Here is a 24,243-nt window from a genome sequence, read left to right on the forward strand (position 1 = left end):
CTGTTGTCTTCTCAGATTTTGCTCTAAATTTATTTTTCTCCTTAAAGTCGTTCAACAAATACTTATTAACTACTTACTACAGGTCAGACACAAACAGGACAAGTTGGTACAAAGACAAGGCATACAAACATGGAAGCAGATAGCCAAATTGCTTCACTATGTCAAAAACTGTTCAAAATCACAGTAATAGTTTTCATTTACTGAATAATTATGTGACGGACATTGTGCTTGGTGTTTTATAGTATATCATCTCTAATTCATAATAACTCTATCCTAAAAGACAAATGGTTATTATCCTTATTTTAAAGATAAGGAAACTGAGGACCAAGACCACAGAACTTACAAGGGTTAGAGCTGGGGTTAGAATCCAGATCTGTTTGTCTTTAGTCTGGGCTCTTTCCTTTTTATTATGCTATATTTCTAAGACTTAAAAAAATCTTTCCATCATGCAGATTTTCCATTCATATTTTTAAAATATTTTTGGTAACAGAATTTAAACTGTAGGCCCTACTGCTTCCTATTTAATTAGCATATATTGACCTTTTTTTTTTTCTTTTATTTGGGGGGGCGGAGAGAGAGAGAGCCAGCCCACAAGCAGAGTGGGGAGGGACAGATGGAGAGGGAAAGAGATAAGCCCAAGCAAGCTCTATGCCCAGCACAGAGGCCAACATGGGGCTCGATCTCATAATCCCTGAGATCATGACTTGAGCCAAAATCAAGAGTCAGATGCTTAACCAACTGAGTCATCCAGGCGCCCCTATATTGACTCTTTGAATTCAAATTATTCTAATAAAAGATCTACCAACCCAATAAATCTTTCCCCAAATAGGTTTTTTCTTTTTTTTTTTTTTTAAAATACCTGAGGCACCACTCCCACTGCCCTCCGAAGGCTTTCCAGGCTCACATCTTGTATATTTTGACCAGCAAGGTAAATGTTACCCTTTTGAGGCTCATAGAAGCGAAACAACAGCCGTACTATTGTGCTTTTTCTGAAATTGGAGACAAGGAAAGGCTATGTAATATTATTAACATTAGGGAACCCCTGTTCTAAACAACTGTAATTATTTTATTATGATAAAGTAAAAAAAACATTATATTGAGAATCATTAACCAATGATGTAGGATTTTATAAATAACTGAATTACCCACCCTGACCCACTACCTCCTACAATGGCCACTTTCTTTCCTGCAGGAACTTCAAAAGATATTCCACTAAGGACTTTCTGTCCCTCAATGTATTCAAAATGCACATTATCAAAGGCCACCGAAGCTGTCTGTGGTGTGATCTGAATGGGAGATGCCATTGCTTTGTCCTAGTAGGGAAGAGAAAAAAAAGCCACTTTAGACACCATGTAGAGTACAGCCATGAAGACAATTTTCTATTTCACAAAGAGAAGAATGGAAATAATGGGGGAAGAAAAGGTTTGTAATTAGAGCTAGACTACTTCCAAGCATGCTTTTAAAGATTTGTTTTTTCACTCTGCACTAAGTTCAGAAATTCTTAAATGCTTTGGTTTTTGAGCAATTTTGGAGAGCAGGTAGGAAGATGGTGGGCACGGGTGTAAGGAAGTTGAGGATGTGAGGAAAGGCAATCACACATTTTACATCATTTTTAGCAGAAGTAAATCAAGTGCAAGTACAAATAATTCAAGTTAACAAGGTTCACAGGTTCTAGGTATAACATTTGCTAACACTGTAAGGTTTCTAAACATCGAAGTAAAGCTCTAATAACCTCTTAATACACATGATAGCTCCAATTCCTACAAAAAAGGAATAGTTCACTAACATGGTGATGTAAATATTCCCTTAGAACAATTCTATTAATGGGATGATATTCACATGCTTTTAAAAAAGTACTGAATAGATTACTTACTTTAATTCGACTGTCTACCTTGAGTAGAGTAAACAAGGTGTTCATATCTATGAGTGCTTGTCTAGTTTCTCTATATACAGTCCCCAAAAAGTTAAGGGGTAATGAAAGTTGAAAAAGCAGTCCATTCACCATTACTAGATCTCCAACGGTAAGGGTACCTTAATATGTAGTTAGCAGAAGAAAAAAAAAAAAACGGTGTTTTAGAGGTTATAAACTTTTCCAGCTTAAGACAGAAAATTTACATTCTATTATTCTGGAATATACTTCAAAAATGCATATAACTAGCAACTTGTAAGGCCTACTCAAATTTCAAAACATTTTAATCCAAGATTCAGGAATATAGGGAACTTGATGTAAGTAGAATGGGAATTGCTTACCCATACACTATACATAATATTTTTTTAAAAAAGGAATGGTTTAAGGGAAGATAGAAATGGATGGCTAGAAATCTTTCCTTTCTTCCTAAGACACTAGCAAGTTACTTTGTAATGTGAAATAGAAATTTTTATAAAATATATATTAAAAAATTGGAGCAAATGAGTATATGACTGGGAATGATAAACCATGTATTAAAGACACACTGAATGAACAAATCCTGAGTGGGCAGGTTATAGAAAGGAGGCAGAGACATTATTTACTTTTGAAATGTTTTACAAATCAATCGGTCTAATTAAAATGTAACTAGTAATTGTAATTGTAATCCTTTGTACTAAACACTAAATTACACTGTTTTCGGGGTCCACAGAGAAACGGAAATTAGAAATATTAAATGCTTAAAAAAGAAGTTACTCCTGAAACAATCAGTATGTAGCCCCACAAAATGTATAAACAGTAGTCCTAATTAATGAGGGAGCTAGTGCTAAACTTACAGTGTCAAACAAAAGGAAGTTAAAAAACATTATCATACAATTAAGAAAACACATTCTGACACAAAAAGGAAAGCACTCCAAGGATGTTAAAGCACCTTATTGAACATGCTTTATAGTAAGACTAATATATACATTCCTTTCATTAATCTTTATTTATAAAGGTTAAGTAAAGTATCTTTAATGTGAACACTGCAGATCCATTACCTGCCACAATTCCCTGACTGGCGAGCACCATAATAGTTGTTAAACCAACACTGAAAATAGCACTTTGACCAAAGTTCAGCATAGCCAGAGTAGAGGTACTTTTCAATGAAGCAGTTTCATATGTCTTCAGAAATCTATCATATCTTTGTGCTTCATAGTTTTCATTATTAAAATACTACAAAACAAACAAAAATAGTAATTATATGCAAGTACAATTAGAACTTATTCTCTTAAAGGCAATCCATGGGGTGGGAGAAGATATTTGCAAGTGACACTACAGATAAAGGGCTGATATCCAAGATCTATAAAGAACTCCTTAAACTCAACACACATAAAACAGATAATCACATTAAAAAAATGGGCAGAAGACAAGAACAGACACTTCTCCAATGAAGACATACAAATGGCTAACAGACACAAGAAAAAATGTTCTTCATCATTAGCCATTGGGAGATTCAAATCAAAACCACGTTGAGATACCACCTTACACCAGTTAGAATGGCCAAAATCAACAAGATAGTAAACAACATGTGTTGGAGAGTATGTGGAGAAAGGGGAACCCCCTTAACACTGTTGGTGGGAATGCAAGTTGGTGCAGCTACTTGGGAAAAGAGTGTGGAGATTCCTTAAGAAATTAGAAATAGACCCTATGATAGACCAGGTCCCTATGACCCTGCAATTACACTACTGGGTATTTACCCCCAAAAATACAGATGTAGTGAAAAGAAGGGCCATCTGTACCCCAGTGTTCATAGCAGCAATGGCCACAGTCACCAAACTGTGGAGAGAGCCAAGATGCCCTTCAACAGAGAAATGGATAAAGATATGGTTCATATATATAATGGAATATTACGCCTCCATCAGAAAGGATGAATACCCAACTTTTGTATCAACATGGACGAAACTGGAGGAGATTATGCTGAGTGAAATAAGTCAAGCAGAGTGAGTCAATTATCATATGGTTTCACTTACTTGTGGAACATAAAGAATAAATGGAGGACATTAGGAGATGGAAAGGAAAAGTGAATTGGGGGAAATCGGAGGGGGAGACGAACCATGAGAGAATGTGGACTCTGACAAAGAAACTGAGGGTTTTGGAAGGGAAGTGGGTGGGGAGATGGGTGAGTCTGGTGGTGGGTATTAAGGAGGGCATGTATTACATGGAGCACTGGGTGTGGTGCATAAACAATGAATCTTGGAACATTGAAAAAATAAAAATAAAATAAAAATAAAAATAATAAATCTTTTTAAAAACTAAAAAAAAAAAAAAAAAAAATTTATTCTCTCAAGTGATTGGTATCCTTTTCATCTGACCTCATGTATGGATACAATTTTATACCGCACACTCCATTTTAAAAAATGACTTTCAATACACTGGACTATGGTACTCCTATAGTTCTCCACAATGAACTGTATTTGAAAAGTCCATGAAATTGATCTCATTCTGATGAATGTCTGGTTAATCTTCTTTGAAGATTTTATTCTTTTATTTGATAGAGAGAGAGAGAGAGAGATCACAAGTAGGCAGAGAGGCAGGCACAGAGAGAGGGAGAAACTGGCTCCCCGCTGAGCAGAGAGCCCAATGCGGGGCTTGATCCCAGGACCAAGATCATGACCTGAGCAGAAGGCAGAAGCTTAACCCACCCAGGTGCCCCAATGCCTGGTTAACTTAAATCCAGATCTAAAACAGCTGTCAATGGAGATGCCTGGCAGGCTCGGTGGAGTAGATGACTCTTGATCATGAGGTTTTGAGTTCAAGCCTCACAATGGTGTAGAGATTACTTTAAAAAAAAAAGATTTTTTTTTTAAAGCTGTTTTTTAAAGATTTTATTTATTTATTTGACACAGAGAGAGAAATCACAAGTAAGCAGAGAGGCAGGCAGAGAGAGAGGGGGAAGCAGGCTCCCTGCTGAGCAGAGAGCCCAATGTGGGGCTCGATCCTAGGGCCTTGGGACCATGACCTGAGCCAAAGGCAGAGGCTTAACCCACTGAGCCACCTAGGCATCCCTAAGAAAAAGCTGTTAATGGCATTTCCTTCACAAAGCCTTCCCCTGATCCCTTGAGACCAAAATGACAGTTCTCATTGCCCCTACTGCCATTACACATTCTTATATAGTTACCTGCATACTTACTTTAACTCTCCCAGTTAATGGAGTTAAATCTGGGAGGGCAAGGGTTAAGTATTAATCATTTTTTACCACCCTCCCCCATCACAAGACCAAGTGTAGGGCTTTGGACATAAAAAGCATTCAGTAATATTTGTTAAATGGAAAAATGAACATATAAATGAAAGAATAATGGAAAGCAGTATGTTAGGTTCTCTGAGGGATACAAAGTCAAGAACTTACATGTCTGTTTGACTAGCTTAGCGTTCATTCTGAATCAAGGTGCTACCTATACTTTTCTCACTTATAAATTAATTCAGAAGGTAAAATTCTGATGCTGCCAGACAAAAATGGAGGCAGAAAGAGAAGACAATTTCCAAATAAGGAAAAATAACAAAGTCCAATTACTCTGTCATAACTAGAGATCCTATCCTCATCTAAAACTCTAACTTAACAGCACCTATTCCATTAAATGGCAGAACAAATCTTTGTGCAATGTGGAAGGCAGAGGAAAGTATAATTAAACATATTACCTTCACAGTTTCATAATTCAGCAGCGAGTCTATGGCAGCGTTACCTGCATCATTATCCGCTTTGTTCATTTCTATTCTAAATCTAGTTCTGTAAGACAAAGATGTGCATAGGCATGAAATTTTTATTATAATAGCATAGCTAATTTCTGAACCTTGACTGGCTCCTGGGAAATACTTTACCTCCACCGTGTAACAGCAACTGTGAATGCTGTGTATGCACCAAGAGTCCCAAGGGTTACCAATGCAAACTGGGCACCACATCTATAATACTGGAGAAGCCAAAAGAAGAATTTACAGTCATTGTTCTTGCCAAATAGTTTATAATCTACAACAGCAAATATCAGTCAAAAGATTTTAATAAAAACATGCTGATGGGAAGTTGTATAAATAAATGTGTGAGGAATCAAATACCTTAGAAAAGCTACCCTAGGTAGCAAGGGAAGAAAGCTAAACACTTGCCACATTGATACTACAGTCAAATGCTGATGAAAAATAACCCAAAAAGCCTTAAGAGGAATAAAGAGTATATATACAGTTTAAATTATAAAATATGAAATTGCTTAGATTATAAATGGTGAACAATCTAGGTAATCTGAGCATACCAGTCCAAAGTCATACACAAATATCTCTGCCAAAACAGTTACAAGCACTAATTAAACAACTGATGGATGTGTTGAACTGACCAGCTCTTTACAATAACAACATGATAAAGATTTTGGATAGTCTCTTGAAGCTTGTGGCAAATAATTAAATTAACTGCATAACTCCTCTCATACCATGGAATTTTGCTTTCAAACCATGAACATTCAATAGCACACCACCTTCAAATACTAAATAGCCACTAATGAGAATGTAAGATAAAAGCTTATTATGAAAAATGTCTTACCAAAATACCACTGACAAGAGTCACCTCAAACATGATGGGAAGGAGATTAAATACTAAAGCACTCAGGACAAAACTGATACCCCTTGTCCCTCTGTCAATAGCCTTTGATAAAGCTCCTGTCTGTCTACTCAGGTGGAAAGCCAGATCCAGGTTGTGCAGATGAAGAAAGACATTTCTGGCTATTCTTCGGATTGAATTTTGGGCCACCTTGCCAAATACTGCATTTCGAACTTCATTAAAAAAGGCAGCTCCAGCTCTTGATACACCATCTAACAATACATTCAAAAGAAAAAAAAACTGGGTTATAAAAACGTTAGAATCATAGGTATAAAATGTTAAGTATATAGTAAGTAAGAAAGTGTTTATACAATAAATGAATACATCACAGAATACTTAAAGTAAAAGAAACCTAGAAAGAAAGCACCTAACCTAGTGACTACCAATCTTTCTACCACTATGGATCCCTTTCATTGTTATTTCCCTTTATAAATTCGAGATGTTGTAAGATTTTTTCCAACTAAACACTTTTAATAAAGAGAAGTCTATCTGGCCTTATTGTGGACAAATTCTAATCTACTTCAGTTCCCCCAAATAACAAATGATAAAATCGAGATCCTAAAAAATCAAGTGCCTCGACTAAAGCATGTCCCCATTCAAATCTCCTGAGTCTCCCAGTGTCCTTCCTAATGCATGAGGGAACAAAGCAACATGTTCTGTTCTTTACAAATGGTAAATTTGTGTCATGGTTATTGAATATAATTCAAAAAGACATTAATGTATGCATATCATTATTTAGCTATTTCCCATTAAATAATTAACAGCAAGAAAATGACTAGAAAGAATTACTGAAAAGGTTATCTGATAGACTATCAGAAGTGGTTGTTATGAATTCAATGTCTTATTTCATGTTATTTTTTTCTAGAACTTGAAAAATTTGGCTGTTAGAGAATTTTTAGAAAGTATACCATAAAAAGAATTTTTAAAAACCACATTTCAAATATCTCACATAAAATGATAAACGTCCAAAATGCTAAATGTGTTTGTGGTGAAAAGGTCATCTTCTCAAATATGATGAAACCCTCTTGAAGAAAGTCAACACCTGTAGACAGATCAAAGAATCACACATACAGCCAATCAGAACTGCCGTTGCCATGGTTGCAACTGTATTTGGTGCATCACTCAGGTTCAACATGTTTCCCGACATCTGGTTGAGGCTGTCTACAGCATATTTAAACATGAAGGGGACCACAATATTCATGGCCTAAAAATATAAAAGCAACAATTAACCATCATAAATAAATGTACTCTCTAAAAGTAAAAATATTTACCTTAAGTTAGTATTTATGGGAATGTTTAGATATTAATCATTTATTAGTAATGAAATGATTTTCCCAGTTTATAAAGATAAAATCTTTGGCAGTGGAGAGCTGTCATTTCAGAATTTCTACCTCACACTGAATGCCATGTTAATATTCATTTAAAAGCGACAAGCATTAGTCAAATGATCATGCCTCCATGAAATAATTCCTGATTATCTACTCAAAATGCTCTCTCCATTATCTGAAATTGCTACAGAGCTTATGACACTTAAGGCAAACTGTCTTAACATCATTTATGTAAATATTTTTCTTTCTTACTAGATCCTTGATGATCTGTATCATAATCCTACACTTGTTCTGTACTACTATGCTTTGTATTTAGTAGATATCCAATCAAATACATAAAATTATTTGTTCACCAAAATTACAGTAAAACTAAAATATTTAGTGAAAATGTATTTCAAAAGTAGATAAATTACAAGTATCTGTGGCTGACTGACTACTTGGGAAAAAACACAAAAATCGTAGATCTATTTGCCCCACAAAAAGATCCTTTGGTCAGAGAAGAGGTGAAGGAAATGAAGAAGTACAAACTTTTGGTTTTAAGATAAGTGAGTCATGGAGACAAAAAGTATGGCATAAGAAACAGAGTCAATAACACTGTAATAATGTTGTATGGTGACTACATTTTTGTGGTGAGCGCTGAGTAATGTACAGAATTGCTGGATCACTTTGCTGTATACCTGAAACTAATTTTGACATCATATGTCAACTATAACTCAGTAATAAAAATTTAAGAAGATTCCTTTGCTCCAATACTAAACAAAACTCACTATATACCAAAATAAGCTTTCAAAAACCAACCTATCTGTCTAAGAGAATACACCAGAAAATACGAAAATTATGGGTATACTGCTTTCATATATTCAAGGCACATTTCACATTTTCTGCAAGGTTATAGTATCAAAAACATCAACTATCACTTAAGAACAGAAAACTGATCAGAATGCCAAAGCTTTAAAAAAATTAAGTTCATGTATATCAATAACATATGAAAGTAATTCTTTTTTTTTAAATTTTTATTTATTTGAGAGAGAGAGATGGAGAAGCAGACTCCCTGCTGAGCAGGGCACCCAAAGTGATGCTCAATCCCAGGACCCTGAGATCATGACCTGAGTCAAAGGCAGCAGCTTAAAAGATTTAGCCACCCAGGCGCCCTGAAAGCAAGTCTGTAAGGCTTAACAAAAATAATGAAATCCCAGCTCTTGTTAATCCCATTATTATATCATTCATCTTTGTTAAACATAAAAAATATTGTCAACAAGCCTAAGTTTAGCTGACAGCTGACAGGAGCTATGTAAATCTTACCAATCAAGATTTCAAAGTAAAGTATACAAGTGTCCTAGCAACCAAGTAGGTTCAACAATACCATTAAAATATGCAGCAGATGTTGGACCACGTTTAAGAATGTAACACTTCGGGAAAAATTGCTTAACATTTTTTCTAACTTCTAAAATATAATCTAATAGAATAGCAAGTTTGAAGTATGATAAATTTCTCAATTTTGATTTCTATATAATCATATAACCTCAAGCTCTTGCTTCTGCTTGAAATGGTCTGCCTGCCTGATTTATCTTTCTTCCTTTCCATTTTTTAAAACCCACTCTGAATACCATTCCCATCATGATGCCTTCTCTGAAACCTGCAGCCCATTTGACACTTTTCATTTGCAAACTCCTTTTTTTTCACAGTTTATATACCTCAGTATTTGTCCTTTTTACTATATATTTATCATTTGCTTTCCAGGTGCAATGTTCATGCATATACTGGCTTCTCAACCTCAGTTTACAAAACTTTTGTGGCAAAACAAACATTTTGTGAACAGCTATCAGAGACACGTATGGTACTAGGTATCTTTCACAAAGGTGAGAACTGAATGACATAATTCCATTCAATGGACAGCCCTGTAATTGAGGAAACTTAGGTTCCATGAGGTTTAATGACCTGTCTGATATGCAGCAGAGCTAGGATTAAAATCCAAGACTAACCTGAAATTCAGAATTTTTTCTAGAATACCATTGCCATATTAGCAGTTCATAAAGCAAGGGATCATATTATTCTACTTCATTTGTACTCTAAAGTAGATGCTCTCAAATGTGTTATTGTAACCAGCATAAAGTATGGCATAAATAATTTTTAAAAACTTGAGCAGATTCCAGTGTTTCTGTATAATAAGACCACATCCCCTTACTTGCATTCTAATACAATTTCCTGAGCAGGAGAAAAAGTGATAGCTATAGCTAGCACACAATTCTCATAACTTACAGGCCATTGTATCTTTGTCGCAGCCAGAGTGAGTAGTGACTAAAAATAATGTATCATCAAGAAAGTTGTGTTATTTTACTTTCTTGGAAATGTGTTTGGGTCTGGTCAAATTTGGGACCATCCTTATAAATGTATAAAGAATGTAAATTATCATCTGTCCTGTATTTTAATTGACAGAAAAAAGGAAGTTAGCACATTTCTAAGAACATGTACTACCTCTAATATAACTACTGATTACTTCCAGTTTTCCCCCAAAAAAGTAATTTTAGAAAGAAATTTTAAAATACCAAAGAAATAGAAAGGAGTATATTATGTGTAGATGTTTTTATTAGTATACGTATGTTGGCTGCAGTGGCCTTGTGGTACTTTGAGCATAGGGGGTGGCAAATATTGGTTTTCCCTAATATTCTGTTTTCACAAGAACTACACTTAAGCCACCTCAGAGAAATGTGAATTAAAAAAAAAAAAACTTTTCTTCTGAAATAATTACAGACTCACAGGAAGTTGCAAAAGTAGTACAAAGAGACTCATAACCCTTCACTCAGTGTCTCCTAATGATGACATCTTATATAGCTGTAGTTGAATATCAAGACCAAAAATGTACACTGGCACATTACTATTAACCAGACTACAGAACTAATTTAATTTTTATCATACTTAAATATGTATTCATGTATGTGTGTGGTTTCTATGTGTTGTCTATATGGTCCTATGCCATTTTATCCCATCTTTAGATCCATGTAACCATCACCACAGTCAAGATACAGAACTACTCCATCACAACAAGAAATCTCTTATGCTACCTCTTTATAATCACTCCCATCCCACCTTGCCCCATATCTAAATCCCTGTCCTCTGGCAACCACTAATCTGTGCTTTAACTCTATAGTTTAGTCATTTTGAGAATTTTATATATATATATATATATTATAAAAACTTGAGAATTTTATATATATATATAGAATTATATATATATTATATATATATAAAAACTTGAGCAGATATATATATATTATATATAAATAATATATATTATATATATTATATATAAATAATATATATATATAATATATATATATTATATGGAATCATATAGTTCATAATCTTTTGAGACTGACCTTTTTCTTCACTCGGGATTCATCAAGGATGATGCATGTATCAACAGCTTATTTTTAAAGATTTATTTATTTGAGAGAGGGAAAAAGTATGCACATGTACGGAGGGGAGGGACAGAGGGAGAGAGAGAGTCTTTAGCAGACTCTGTGCCAAGCATGGAGCCCAACATGGGGCTCAATCTCATGACCCTCATATCATGACCTAAGCTGAAACCAAGAGTCTGATGTTTAACCAGCTGTATCACGCAGGTGCCCCTCAATAGCTCATTTTTTATAGCTAAGTACTATTCCACAGATGTACCAAGTTTATTCATCCCTAAATGACATTTTGGTTGTCTGTAGTTTTGGACTATAAATAAAAAGATGCTGTAGAAACTTTCATACAGGTGGTCGTAAGTTTTCATTTCTCTGGGATAAATGCCCATGGGTAATTTAAAAATCATATGGTAAGTCTATACTGAACTTTTTAGGAAACTGCCATACTCTTTCTGAGTGGCTATACCATTTTATATTCCCACCACCAGTAAAGTATGAGTGATCCAATTCCTCAGCATCCTCACCAACATTTGATATCATTACTATTTTTTTATTTTGAAGCCAATTTTTTAAGCAGGCTCCACAATGGGGAGCCTGAATCATGTCCCTGAGTCCAAGACCTGAGCTGAGATCTAGAGTCAGATGCTCAACAGACTAAGCCACCCGGCATCCTTTTATTTTGAAACTATTTTAGTAAGTGTATAGTGATATCTTGTAGTTTAAATTTAGGTTTCCCTAACAGCAATGATGTTTTCATATTTCATATTCTTTTCATATTCTGATTTTCCACCCATATATCCTCTTTAGTTAAATATCTGTTCATGTGTTTTGCAAATGTTGTAACTAGATTGGTTTTTTGCTTTTGTTTTTTTATATTGAGTTTAAGAGTTCTCTCTATATTTTCTAGATATAGAGACCTTCATTGGGTCTGTAATTCGCAAATATTTTCTAATGGTGTGTAGCTTGTCTTTTATCCTGTTGAGGAGCCTAAACTCCTACCCCACCTAGCAGCCATGAGGAGTCCCTTGCTTTAGGAGTCAATGGAGACCAAGGTGAGAACCTAGACTTTTAACCCCACCTGAAGTAATGAGGCAGCAGCCCATCCCCACTGGAACAGTATCATAGGAGGTCTGCTAAACAAAAGATTTTTTAAAAAGCCAGAGTCTCACACCATAATACTCAAGATATCCAAAGTTCCAATAAAAAGTCACTCAGTATACCAAGGACTACTAAGACATCAACTTGAAATAAAAGAATACACACAAATGTTAGAAATACCTGATGAGGTTTTCAGAACAAAAGTGCTTCAAGGAGCATTTATGAACATGTTTCAAACAACAAAAAATACAATGTCTCAGCAGATAAAGAGGACATAAAGAAGAACCAAACGAAAAATCCAGAACCAAAAAAATATAATGACTGATTAAAAAAAAATCTGAATGTATGGGCTCTATGAAGAATGGAGAGGACAAAGGAAAGAAATCAGTCAACTTGAAAACAGAACAATAAAATTTATTGAATATGAACAACAGAGAGAAAACACTAAAAAGGGGGGAGAGGGCACAAGACTCTGGGATCTATGGGACTATAAAATAAAGATCTATCACTCCTCTTTAGAGTCTCAGAAGATAAGAAGAGAAAATCTGAGGCTGGAAAGAGTATTTCAATAAATAATGACTAAAAATTCCCCAAATCTGGCAAAAGACATAAACTTACAGATTCAAGAAGATAAGTAACCCCCGATTAGGGAAAACCCAAAAAAAATCACATAAAGACACATTATAATTAGCATTCCAAAAGCTAAAGACAAATTTAAAAATCTTAAAAGCAGCCATATATAAACAATACATTATGTATAAGGGGAAAACAATTTGAAGAAACCAGATTTCCAGGGAGGCCAGCAGGAAGTGGCACAGTTTTCAAGTGGTAAAAGTAATGAACTGTCAATTTAGAATCCTGTAATCAGCAAAATTAGCCTTCAGAAATGAAAGGAATATCAAGACCCTTTCAGGTTAAGGAAAACTAAAACTTAGTCACTAGCAGACCTCCTCTAAAAGAACTTCTAAAGGAAACTCTTCATACACATGGGAAATGGTAGCAGATGGAAACGTGGAACGTCAGAAATGAAGGAAAAGCAACAGAAATAGTAAATATCTGTGCAAATATAGTAGCCTATTCTCTTAAGTTCTTTAAAATATGTTTGATGGACAAAAGCAAAAGTTAAATCATTGACTGATGGAGTTTTCACTGTATACAGATGTAATACACAAGATAACCTATAAATATAAATGGGAAGGTAAAGGGACTTAAAGAGTAGTAATACTTTTACATTTCACTTGACATGGTAAAATACTGATTCTAAGGAAGCTATGAGAAGTTCAGTATCAATATTGTAATTCCTAGAGCAACTACAAAAAAATTATAGGAGTACATAGATTAAAAGGCACAATAGATAAAGTAAAATGGGATAGTAAAACATGCTTAAATAACACAAAAGATGAAAGGAAAGATGAAATGGAGTAATGAAAGAGGAAACTGGCACAAAACAAATAATAAAATGGTAGGCCAAACTCCAAATTTCTCAATAATTATAAATATAATGATCAACAAATTATAACCAATATAAGCAAATAATTATTAATATATCAATATAGTAATGAACCAACATTTTAAAAAACTACAATACCCCAGTGCCTGGGTGGCTCAGTCAGTTAAGCATCTGCCCTCAGTTCAGGTCATGATCCTAGGAACCTGAGACTGAGTTCCACATCAGGCTCCCTGCTCAGCGGGGAGTCTGCTGCTTCCTCTCCCTCTGCCCCTCCCCCTGTTCGTACTCTCTCACTTTCAAATAAATAAATAAAATCTTTAAAAAAATTAAAATAACCCTCCACCAAAGAAATCTTGAAGTATAAACCTAACCCACGATTTCTCAACCTTCAGCACTACATTCTGTCTTAGATAATTCTTTCTTATGAGAAGAGACATTCTGTACATTTTAGGATGTTTAGCAGTGTCCTTAATGTCTACCTACTATACGCTAGTGGCACCCTCATCCCCAACTGTAACCATCAAAAATGTCTCCAGATAGTGCCAAATGTCCCCTGAAAGGCAAAGTCACCCCTGGTTGGAAACCAATGGTCTAATCAAACATGTTCAGTGTCTATATGATAAAGCTACAAGTGAAGATGAAATAAATAAGACCTAAGTAAGTGGAGAGATATTCTATGTTCACTGACTGGAACACTCAATGTAGCAGGGATGTCAATTCTCCCAGTTGCTCTAGAGATTTAATAAAAATCCATTTAAAAATCCTGTATGGCTTCTTTGTAGCTATAGACAAGATCATTCTAAAATTAATGGACAAAGAAACTAGAACAGTCAAAAAAATTTTAAAAAGAAGAACTTTGAAAGAATCAAATTATCTATCTCAATAAAGTCAAGGTGGTGTGGATGAATGGAGAGACAGATACATATAGATCAACAGACAAGAACGAAGTCCAGAAAAAGATACACACACACACACACACACACACACACACACACACACACACGTAGAGAGAATAATGGCTCCCTAAAATCTCCATGTACTAAGGTACTAATCTCCAGAACCTGTGAAGATGATACCTTACATAGCAAAACAAACTTTGCACATGATTAAACTAAAGAATATGAGCTGGGAAGAGTACTGTGAATTACCTGGGTGGGCCAAGTGTAATCAAAAGGGTTCTTATAAATCTTATAATAAGAGGGAGGTGGGAGGGGATCCAAAGTCAAGACAAAAGACATGACTATAGAGGCCATAAGTTAGAGTCAGAGAGAATGAAGATGTTGCAGGCTTTAAAATAGAGGGGGGGCAGCCACAAGTCAAGGCATGCCAATAGAAAAGGCAAGGAAATGGGTTTTCCCCCAAGAGCCTCTAGAGGGAACACAGCCCTGACAAATGCTTTTATTCTGACCCAGGAGACCGAATTTTGGACTTCTGAACTTTACAAAATAATATATATGTGTGGTTTTAAGCTATCAAGTGTGAGAAGTTTTTACAACAGCAATAGGATACAAAGGAAATTCAACTAGGAGAGTATAGTGTTTATGTTAGGAACAAATGGACAAAACAATGAACCTCCAACTACACTGGATACAGTAATTAACTCAAAATGGAGCATAAACATAAATGTAAAAGATGAATATATAACTTTTATAAGAAAACTCAGGAGAAAATCATAATGACCTTGAGTTAGGCCAAAAGTTCTTAGACATAATAACTAAAACATAATCCATAAAGGAAAAAAATAATAAACTGGAACCCATCAAAATTAAAAACTCTTGTTCTATATAAAACACTATTAAGGGAATTTTTTAAAAAGCTACAGATGGGAGAAAATTTTTGCAAATTACATATCTGAGAAAGGTCTCATATCCAGAATGTATAAATAACTCACTGAATAGTAAAAACAAAAGCCTAACTAAAAATGGACAAAACTTGAACAGACACTTCACCAAAGTGCATAGGTGGCTGGCAACTAAGCATATGCAAGGATATTCAATATAATTAGCCATTAGGAAAACGTATATTGAAACCACGAGACATCACTAAATGCTTGACAATATCATGTGTTGGCAAAGAAGTAAAGCAACTGGAACTCTCATCACTGCTGTTAGGAAGACAAAAATAACTATTCTGTAAAACAGTCCAGTGGTTTCTTATAGAGTTAAAAATACACCAACCATAACCTAGAAATTCCACTCTTAGATATTTATCCTAGAGAAATGAAAACTCAGGTTCATACAAACACCCATATGTAAGTGCTTACAGTCACTCTAGTTATAACTGCCAAAAGGTGGAAAGAAACCAAATGTCTACCAGTAGGTAAATAGAGTACATCCATACTACAGCACCTCAGCAATAAAAAGAAAAATGAACTATTAATAGACTTAATGAATTGGATGAATGACAAAGACATTATGTTGTGTGAGAGGAGCCAGCTCAAACAGTTATATACTGTATGATTCTATTTATATGGTATTCTCAAAATGACAAAATTATAATGATAGAAGGCAAATCAGTAGTATCCAGCAGTTAGGGGTCTGAAGAGGATATATCCACAAAGGGGTTACACAATAGTAGCACATTTTTGTATCCTGACTATGGCAGTAATTACATGAATATATTCATGAATTAAAAATCATAAAAGTACACTTTACTGCATGTATATTAAAAGCAAAATTTAAAAAATAAAGCCAGTGTCTCAGGCCACACCAGACTTGGCTCCCTAGAGGCCGGAGAGGTCTAAAAATAAGGCTAGATGTTGATGTATTTCAATCAAAAATGACTCAGTATGGAATTTAATCCCACTGTTGTTTTCTAAAAATTAAGAAACTGTCTTCACTGGATTATAATCATGGGACAGAAGTTATGTTTCATCTATAACTGCAATGTGCCCATTAATTTAAGTACAAGAGAAATAAAAGGACTTACTACACAATTTTTTTCTTTCCTAGATCAAAAGTTTAAATCACATATATAAATATTCTAAATTCTTGAATTTTTAGGACTGGTATATAACTAAGGAATTGAATCTGTTTAACTTTAACTTGGAAATGCACAGCTTGGGACATTAAATTAAATAATGGAATTAAGGAAAAAGTACAATCACCATCAAGGACAACCAAAAGTATGCTGTATCTATATGATGCCAAATTTACTGGTCCATATGATCAGTTTGCTGAGGATCTCAAATTCTAGATTTTAAAGTGACTTTTCCCTTCTTGGTCATGAAAGTATTGTCTAAGTCATCTGAAGAACGCAATTCTTCCAGACCCTTTTAATACCTAAATTTCTCAAAAATTAATCCCTTTCACAGCAGTCTCTGATAATTAAGGACTCTATAACTAGTGCTGCCAAGAAGGGCCCAATATACATGAAGAGGTAAAAGAGAATTTTGTTTGTTCATCTCTCGAGTCTCAAAAAGATCAGAAGAAGAGAAAGAACATAATGGACAAGAGCACTAAAGGGAGATATTATTAGCAAGGCAAAACAAGGAGAAAAGAAAAGTAGACAATATATTCATCTGTAAATACTATTCCTTCCAGAAAAGAGAGACAGAAGGAAAATTTTTGAACTCATTGTAGGAGGCCAACACTACACTAATACCAAAACCAGGCAGACATTATAAGAAAGGAAAACTCTAGACCACTATCTCTCATGATTACAGATAAAAAATTCTCACCAAAATATTACCAAGTCAAATCCAATATTATATAAAAATAAATATATAACATGACCAAGTGGAATTCACTCCAGGTATGCATAGCTAGTTCAATATTAGAAAATCAATTAATGTACTCCATCCCATCAACAGACTAAAGAAAAAATATCCCATGATATCAACAGAGGGAAAAAACCACTAGACAAAATCCAATACCTATTCATGATAAAAAAAAAAAAAACTCTCAGCAAACTGGGAACAAAATAGAAAGAAACTTCTTTATAGATCTTGGATATCAGCTCTTTGTCTGTAGTGTCAGACACATGAAAAAATGTTCACCACCACTAGCCATCAGGGAAATTCAAGTCAAAACCACATTGAGATACCACCTTATTCCAGTCAGAATGGCAAAAATTGAAAAGGCAAGAAACAAATGTTGGAGAGGATGTGGAGAAAGAGGAACCCTCTTACACTACTGGTGGGAATGCAAGGTGGTACAGCACTTTGGAAAACAGTGTGGAAATTCCTCAAAAAATTAAAAATAGAGCTACTCTATGACCTAGCAATTATACTACTGGGTATTTACCCCAAAAATGAAAAGATGTAGTGAAAAGAAGGGCCCTAAGCACCCCAATGTTCATAGCAGCAACATCCACAATAGCCAAACTGTGGAAAGAGCTGAGATGCCCTTCAACAGATGAATGGATAAAGATGTGGTCCATATATACAATGGAATATCACTCAGCCATCAGAGAGGATGCATCAGCTTTGCATCAACATGGATGGAACTGGAGAAGATTATGCTCAGTGAAATAAGTCAAGCAGGAAAGTCAATTATCCGGGGGGAATCAGATGGGTAGACAAACCATGAGAATATGGATTCCAAGAAACAAACAGGGTTTTAGAGGGGAGAGGGGGATGGGTTAGCCTAGTGATGGCTATTAAGGAGGGCATATATTGCATGGAGCAGTGGGTGTTATATGCAAACAATGAATCTTGGAACACTACATCAAAAACTACTGACTAACATAACAATTAAAAAAAAATAAAACAAGAAAGAAACTTCTTCAACGAGATTAAAGACACCTACAACAAAACCCTGTAGCTAACAACATACTAAATGATGAGAAACTAGATGCTTTACCCCTAAATCTGGGAACAAAGCAAAATGCCCTCTCTTATCGCTCTTGTTCAACATGGTATTGGAAGTCCTAGGTAATGCAATAAGAAAAGGAAAGAGAAGACACACATGTTAGGAAAGAAGAAATAAAACTATTTTTGCAGATAATATGATTAGCTATGTAGAAAATCCTGAAGAACTGACAACAACCAACAACAAAAAAAACCCCTCCTGAAACTAATAAGCAACTCTAGCAAGCTTGCCAGGATATGAGGTTAATATACAAAAGTCAACTGCTTTCCTATTTATCTCCAGTGAACAATACATGATTTGAAATAAAAAATTAAGACCACCTAAATTTGTACCCAAAATGATATTAATTAGGTATAAATCTAACAAAGAATGTTCAAGATCTATATGAGGAAAACTATAATACTCTGATGAAAGAAATCAAAAAGGAACTTAATGAACAGATTCCATGTTCGTGGATGGAATGACTCAATATTGTCAAGATGTCAGTTGTTCGTAAACTTGCTCTAAATATTCAATGTAGTCCCAATCAAAATCCCAGCTATTTGGTAGATATGGACAAACCAATTCTAAGCATTATAGAGAAAAACAAAAGACCCAGAATATCAAACACAATATTGGAAAACCACTATCAGAGGGCTGACACTACTTGACTGCAAGACTTACCATAAAGCTGCAATAGTCAAGACAGTGTGGTGCTGGCAAAAGAATAAATAGACCAACAGAACAGAACAGAGTCCAGAAATAGAAAAATATACACGAATATATTCAACTGATGTTTAACAAAGGAGTAGAGGCAACCAAGTAGGGGTTAAACACTCTTTTCAAAAAGTGGTGCTAGAAGCTAGTACAACCACTCTGGAAAACAGCATGGAGGTTCCTCAAAATGTTGAAAATAGAACTGCCCTATGACCCAGCAATTGCACTACTGGGTATTTACCCTAAAGATACAAACGTAGTGATCTGAAGGGGCACGTGCACCCGAATGTTTATAGCAGCAATGTCCACAATAGCCAAACTATGGAAAGAACCTAGATGTCCATCAACGGATGAATGGATAAAGAAGAGGTGGTGTGTGTGTGTGTGTATATACACACAATGGAATACTATACAGCCATCAAAAGAAACGAAATCTTGCTATTTGCGGCAACGTGGATGGAACTAGAGGGTATTATGCTTAGCGAAGTGAGTCAGTCAGAGAAAGACAACTATCATACGATCTCCCTGATATGAGGAAGTGGAGAAGCAACATGGGGGGTTTGGGGGGTAGGAAAATGAAAACAAAGATGGGATCAGGAGGGAGACAAACCATAAGAAACTCTCAATCTCACAAAACAAACTGAGGGTTGCTGGGGGGAGGGGGGGTCGGAAGAGGGTGGTGGGGTTATGAACATTGGGGAGAGTATGTGCTAGGGTGAGTGCTGTGAAGTGTGTAAATCTGGTGATTCACAGACCTGTACCCCGGGGCTAAAAATACATTATATGTCTATTAAATAAATAAATAAACAAATAAATACGGCCAGCTTTGGTGGGCATTTTTTTTTAAGTCTTCCTGGGTTTTTTTTTTTTCTCTTCACATTGTTGCTTACCACTTATGCTATCAGTGTGCCTAAATGTGTCTTTATTCTCTTCTCAATTTACTGGGAGCTGAAAACCAAGCTTATGAGAAATATGCATTAAGAAAGAGCCAACAGGGTTCTGAGGAGATTGTTTTATAAAGTTCTTAATGCTTTGTTACAACTAATGATCCTGTATCTTACACTGGTTTCAGGAGTGAATTCCATTAAGCTGAGGCTCTTAAATCTGATCCACAGATAAACTGGGCATTACCATATAATTTCTGACTGCATAAAAGAGTTATGTAAATAAGGGTCCTTAAAGTTAATAATGCTCCCTCCAAAGTAGCTTTTATCAGCTCAAGTTTCATTATTAGAAAATGCCATACAATTTCTTAGTTACACAACAAACAATGCATAATTTCTCCTATTCTTACCTTTGCACCACCCAAAAATCCCAAGGAAATGCCAACTCTAGCTCGTAGATCTGGCCTGTCTTTGGGCCACACATAAGAAACCATTGCTTTCATGATTTTCCGAGTATCAACATCTTTTAACTGTTGAAAGAGAGAAAACAAAGCAGTAAGTAACATGTCATTTCAAATATAACTGTATTTTAATAATGTAGAATTATGTACATATTTGAGAAAAATCTGCAAACATTATAAACTTTTTTTAAGTATAATTAATATACAGTTAATGCAATCCCTATCAAAATACCAATAATGTTTTTCACAGAACTAGAACAAATAATCCTAAAATACATATAGAATCACAAAGGACCCTGAATAGCCAAAGCAATCATGAAAAGGAAGAAGAACCCTATGATCCAGTAATCACACTACTGGGTATTTACGCAAAGAATACAAAAACACTCATTCAAAGGGATATATGCACCCCTATGTTTATAGAAGCAGTCTTTATAATAGCCAAATTATGGAAACAGCCCAACTGTCTACTGATTAATAAATGGATAAAGAAGTAGTAACATATATATATATATATGTGTGTATACACACACACACACAATGGAATATTACTCGGCCATAAAGAGAATGAAATCTTGCCATCTGAAATAACACTGATGGAGCTAGAGGGTGTAATGAAAGTGAAGTATGTCAGTCAGAGAGAGACTAATACCACATGATTTTACTCATGTGGAATTTAAGAAACAAAACAAATGTGAGTAAAAAAAGTAAAAAAAGAGAGAGAGAGAGAAACAGACTCTTTTAATTAGAAAAAAACAAACTAATGGTTACCAGTGGGGAAGGGAGTAGGGAGATGGATGAAAGATGTGATGGGTATCGGGGAAAGCACCCGTCATGATGAGCACTGCGTGATACGTGCAATTGCTGAATCACTATATTATACACTTGGAACTAATATTACACTGCATGATAATTAACTGGAATTAAAATAAAAACTAAAAAAAAAAAAGACCAAAACGGGAGGTTATCATAATCCCAGATTTCAAGATACACTACAAAGCTGTAGTAATTAAAATAGTATGGTACTGGCACAAAAACAGACACATAAATCAATGGAAGAAAACAGAGGTCCAGAAATAAACCCATACTTCTATGGTGGATTAATCTAAGACAAAGAAGGCAAGAATATACAATGGGGGAAAAAGATAGTCTCTTCAACACATGGTGCTGGGAAAATTGGGACAGTTACATACAAAAGAATGAAACTGAATTGCTTATACCATACACAAAAATAAATTCAAAATAGATAAAAGACCTAAATGTGAGACAGGAAACCATAAAGTTCCTACAAGAAAACATCAGCTGTAATTTCTTTGACATTAGCCACAGAAACGTTTTCCTAGATGTCTCTTCTGGCAAGGTAACAAAAGCAAAATTACTGCACAAAAATAAAAAGCTTTTGCACAGTGAAGGAAACCATCAAAAAACCAAAATGATATGGGAAGAGATATTTGCAATCATTTTTATTCTGAATCTAAGGTCCGTATCTTTCAAGCTCAAACTATCCTGGAGAAAAAGAAACTATATAAAATGCTTTTTAAAATTGACTTATATCCCTTAATTTTTTACTTCCAGCTACAGCCATTCTCATATTGTCAAAGAATTATTCAGTAAGAGCAAGAGGACATATACTATACATTTATTTCCCATCTATTAAGCTATCAGTACATTACACAAAATGTAATCAACATTTCAATATTTCCATCTTTGTGGTCAAAATCCTTATATACTTTTGGTCTCTTTATCAATATGTTTATTTAAAATACTTTGGAGCCCTCAATCAAAACTCACAATAAAGTAGAGTTCTAATGCAATGTTTAGGAAAGTAGGAGTCTTGGTATTAATTATAAAGCACAGAGGTTGGATTATTAAAAATTTCAACAAACACACAATTTGCCAGTCACGTTTAATCTGACCTAAATCATCTTACATTTTTCTTTCTCTCAAGTTTTGGAGGCAACATGCCCATGAAATCTTTTTGTTTTAGTTTCAGCTTTTAGAGGCAAAATATTAAGAATCAAAACCACACTTGGTAAAGTCAAAATAAAATTAGTACATACACATTCCAAAACTACCAATAATCTCCATTCAAAAAACTGAATTATCTACATACTTTCTGGAATAGGTATTTAAAAAAAAAAACCAAAAAGTTAATCCTCATTGATGGTGAAGTTGCACTGAAATGGGCATTCTAACACAGTTAATGGGAAAGTAAACAAACAATCTATCTAGAAAGCATTTTGGTATCTACCATCAACTTTTAAAATAATTTGCCCTTTGTGTCAAGAATTCCATTTCTGGAAACTTATACTTTAAAAAATACTTAAGAATATGAGCCAAACTGAATCAATTTTACCTCATAAAAATTTCTTGAATCTATTTTCACTATCAACCTAATCAAAGCTATCGTTACCTCTCACCTAAAATACTTGCAACACCCTCCTAAATGATTTCTCTGTATCCACTCTGCTCCCTGTTCAATTAGTAAACCCTGCAATCAGATATTACTCATAGTTTAAAACCTTCCATTGAATCCTACCACTCTTAAAATGAAGGTCAAAGTCCGTAACACTACTTGTGAGGCTCTGCTTGGCTTGATCCCTGACTACATCTCTAGTGATGTTTTACACCACTTTTCAGTGTCCATGCCATACTAGCTTTCTTTTCTTTTAGTGCCTCAAATATGCTATAAACCCTCCTGCCATAGGGCATTTACATTATACCATTCATTCTGTCTGGAATAATCTCTTTCTGTACAACACCAACTCACTCTCCAACCTCTTCCAAATAGTTAACTGTCAGCTCAGGCAGCATTTCTTCAATGAAGTCTTCCCTAACCCCAGTCAGGATCCTTGGCTGTATTCTTTCATAGGAGAGTATTCCTCCTTTCAAAGCATCCAATTCGATTATAAACTACATATGCAGAAATGTGATTATTTGATTAATATCTGCTCTCCTGTTAGAATTCCGTGAGTGGTAACTTCATTGTACCATTTAACCCAATATCAATACAGTGGCTAACACACAGTAGGTACTCTCAACAAGCATCCACTGAATAAAGGAATAAAAAATTTAGTTATAGGATCTTTATTCACATGCTGTATCAACAGGAAAAATTTGGAAACAGCCTAAATGATCAATAATGGAGAAATGTAAAAACAACTTACAGTGAATGTATACAACAAAGTATAGCCATTCAGAAATATATGTAGTGACACAGAAACATCTAAAGTGAAAAAAGCAGAGTACAAAACTTAATTTTCATGTTAAAAAAAGTGATGTGTGTATGAGTTTACACATGCAAACAAATGGTGTTAAAATAAGTAGCTGTGAATAGATGGAATCATTGATAATTTTTTACATTCTTTTTGCTTGCTTGTATTTTCTGTAGTTCATATATAAGAAAAAATCTAGTTCACCTTGAGAGAGGAAAGTTACACAATTTCATGCAGATTTATACAGCAAGGAATGGAGGAAACTGTCAAGATATAAGAAACCCAGGACAACACATTATGTTATACAGGGTAGATTTATATTATGGTTATTGCCCCCAAAGCTCAGCAAACTATTTTTCTAGC

General features: G+C 34.8%; 1 protein-coding gene across 4 annotated transcripts in view; it reads right to left on the bottom strand.

Moving 5' to 3' along the window:
* The window catches only part of ABCB7 (ATP binding cassette subfamily B member 7), a 160,062-nt gene that overhangs the window by 34,673 nt on the left and 101,146 nt on the right, over nucleotides 1–24,243 (bottom strand). For all 4 annotated transcript variants that reach the window (XM_032329591.1, XM_032329590.1, XM_032329592.1 and 1 more), the window contains 9 exons: nucleotides 20,615–20,734; nucleotides 7,599–7,731; nucleotides 6,471–6,739; nucleotides 5,765–5,853; nucleotides 5,585–5,672; nucleotides 2,947–3,121; nucleotides 1,874–2,031; nucleotides 1,150–1,313; nucleotides 860–989 (listed from right to left, as the gene is read on the bottom strand). In XM_032329591.1, the coding sequence (XP_032185482.1) occupies nucleotides 860–989; nucleotides 1,150–1,313; nucleotides 1,874–2,031; nucleotides 2,947–3,121; nucleotides 5,585–5,672; nucleotides 5,765–5,853; nucleotides 6,471–6,739; nucleotides 7,599–7,731; nucleotides 20,615–20,734 (1,326 nt within the window). The remainder of the gene's footprint in view (nucleotides 1–859; nucleotides 990–1,149; nucleotides 1,314–1,873; nucleotides 2,032–2,946; nucleotides 3,122–5,584; nucleotides 5,673–5,764; nucleotides 5,854–6,470; nucleotides 6,740–7,598; nucleotides 7,732–20,614; nucleotides 20,735–24,243) is intronic.

The sequence above is a fragment of the Mustela erminea genome, chromosome X, assembly GCF_009829155.1.
Source record: "Mustela erminea isolate mMusErm1 chromosome X, mMusErm1.Pri, whole genome shotgun sequence".
NCBI classification, from domain to species: Eukaryota; Metazoa; Chordata; class Mammalia; order Carnivora; family Mustelidae; genus Mustela; species Mustela erminea.